Source organism: Pteropus alecto, unplaced genomic scaffold (genome assembly GCF_000325575.1).
Source record: "Pteropus alecto unplaced genomic scaffold, ASM32557v1 scaffold587, whole genome shotgun sequence".
NCBI lineage: Eukaryota > Metazoa > Chordata > Mammalia > Chiroptera > Pteropodidae > Pteropus > Pteropus alecto.
The window spans coordinates 377,507-379,946 of record NW_006439816.1 but is presented as its reverse complement, the minus strand read 5'-3'; the positions used below and the strand labels follow the sequence as shown (position 1 = coordinate 379,946).

The window sequence follows — 2,440 nt, the reverse complement described above, 5'->3', positions numbered from 1 at the left end:
AAAAATAGGCGCCAGGACTGAATTCGGCCCGCGGGCCAGTGCGTCGACCCTGACCTCGTCTTTTCCGAGTCTAACAGGGCTTTTCAGGTGTTTTTCTGGGGTGAAATCTCGTTCGTGCGAGGTCTTAAAAGCCACGTCTTTACCCGCATTCTGGATTTTCGCATAATTAAGCCTGTTTTGGAGAATACATATGTTCTGTTTTCAAGGTTGATCTCCTTTCTCCTTTTAGATCATTTTCCACTTGTTCATCAAGATGGAAAGCTCAGATTCTAACGATAAAGGAAGTGGCGATCAGTCCACAGCACAGCGCAGAAGTCAGATGGACCGGTTGGACCGGGAAGAGGCGTTCTATCAGTTTGTAAATAACCTGAGTGAAGAAGATTATAGGCTTATGAGGGATAACAATTTGCTAGGCACCCCAGGTATGCGATGTGTACTTTAAGAATTTCCATATGTAAATTGCTGGTCTTTTTTTAAAAAGTCTTTTTTGAAAGTCTGTTGTTTTAGCATGATGAAGTGTGACTTCAATGCAAGGGATATAGCACAGAATGACATTTACTGCTGCACTTATTACCCACCTGATCCTGTTCACTCGTGTTTGAAATGATCCTATTCCATATCTTTAGTTATTAATTCTATTCTGCATTTATAGTGAGCTGAATCGAAGAGAGTGAAGCTGAACAATTTTTTGTTAGTTGGCTTTACTTACTAGACATGAGTCTGAATATGGCAGGGCCAGTGGGAACTTTAGTTCCTAGGACAGACTCTGTTTTGTCACTTCCGTTTCCCTGAATATGTCCCAGTCATCCTCCAGAGCTAGCCTTGGATCAAATTGTCAATTATTCACAACTTTGTGCTTGCTTATTCTCTTTTGCTCAGTTAGGTCCCATTCGATACTAGTTAAAATTCACGATCTCCCTCCTCATTTCTAGTTAATTTTACTAGTCTTCGGGTGAGCGCTCACAGTGCGAAAGGCAAGGCGTGAGTGAGAAGGGAGTGCATCTTGAGCCGGCAGTACCGGACTTGAGTCCTAAGCGGCCTTCTGGTCCTGCCATTTATTTATTTGCACTTCAGTCTCTAACTTCGTCTCAGTTCCTCCGTTTTAAAATACAAGCGACCGTATCTGCCTCCCAGAGGCGCATTTTTAAGGAACGAGATGCCGCATGCAAAAGCATTTAGCAAACTGGAAAGAAATCTGCATGACTATGAGTTGTAACACCCTGCCCCTCAAATAAATGAATTTTCCCCAGGTTCCCCACTCCCTCGTGTGCGTGTCAGATGGGCAAGGGTCATTGCTTTTCTGTTGTAATTTGGCAAACATTTAAAAACTATTTTCAGGTGAAAGTACCGAGGAAGAGTTGCTGAGAAGACTACAGCAAATTAAAGAGGGGCCGCCGCCGCAAAACGCAGACGAAAATAGAGGTATGCTTTGCTTTGGGGGCGGGGGGGTACGGGACGGAATGGGTACAGAACTTCGTGACACTACATGTCCTCCGGAGAGTATCCACAAGTGGCACAAGTTAACCTGGTGCTAAGTAACTGCTCATAAAAAGAGAAGTGACATTTCCTTGGTATTTGGTGAGGATGTCAACATGTTTTGTTTTGTTTTGTTTTGTTTTTTGGTGGTTCACCTTTGGGTCGTTTGCGTCAATGGGAACATAGTGAGGAATGGCCTATTTAAATGTGATTTTTTTTCTCTTGATTTTCCACATCCATTGAAGTCTCCTTCTACGTACTGAATTATTCCTTCCTTATAAACGTGAGTTGCTCACAGGAAGAAAGAAATGCTGTATTCGCTAAGGAGGTGGTTCTCACTTGGGTGTCATTTTGCCCCCTAGGGGACATTGGCAGTGTCTGGAGACATTTTGAGTTGTCACAACGTGGGGTTTGCTACTGGCATCTGGTGGCTGGAGACCAGGGATGCCGCCGAACGTGCTAACACCCTAAAACGTCCAGCACAGACCCCGCGACAAAGAGTTATCTGGCTCGGGCGCAGATAGGCCCATCGAGAAGCCCCGCCCGTCCGTCAGGCCGGGCACTGCTCTCGCAGTGGGAAGTGGAGAATCCCCCTCTGAGCAGAGAGGCCGTGGCAGCCGTCCGATTCGTGAACATACTGAGCTGGGTCTGGACTGTTCATTTGGTCTCATCTCCAGTTTCATGTTAGCTTAAAGTCTTGGCGACACGAAGGCCTCACACGCTATCGAGCCTGTGAACCTCGTTTGCATTTTGGCAGTGGCTGCAGCAGTTTTGTTTTCTAAAATGCCCCGTATCATCAAAGGCCGTTCAGAGCCCAGTAGAAGTGTCTTAACCGCTGAAAATGCGGCGGATGCAGCACAGCCCCGCACCGTGACCGCCGTCCGTCTGCTTCGGTCGCGTGGCGTTTTGGCCACGTGGTGCTGGGCCGGGCTTCCTCCACGGGCCCCGAGGCAGTCTCCAGCTG

The 2,440-nt window shown here is 47.0% G+C and overlaps 1 protein-coding gene across 1 annotated transcript in view; it reads left to right on the top strand.

Annotated features, from left to right (window-relative positions):
• Positions 1-211: 211 nt before the first annotated feature.
• The window catches only part of RLIM (ring finger protein, LIM domain interacting), a 9,485-nt gene continuing 7,256 nt past the window's right edge, over positions 212-2,440 (top strand). The window contains exons 1-2 of the mRNA XM_006917038.3: positions 212-422; positions 1,339-1,422. Of these exons, the coding sequence (XP_006917100.1) occupies positions 254-422; positions 1,339-1,422 (253 nt within the window). The 5' untranslated portion in view covers positions 212-253. The remainder of the gene's footprint in view (positions 423-1,338; positions 1,423-2,440) is intronic.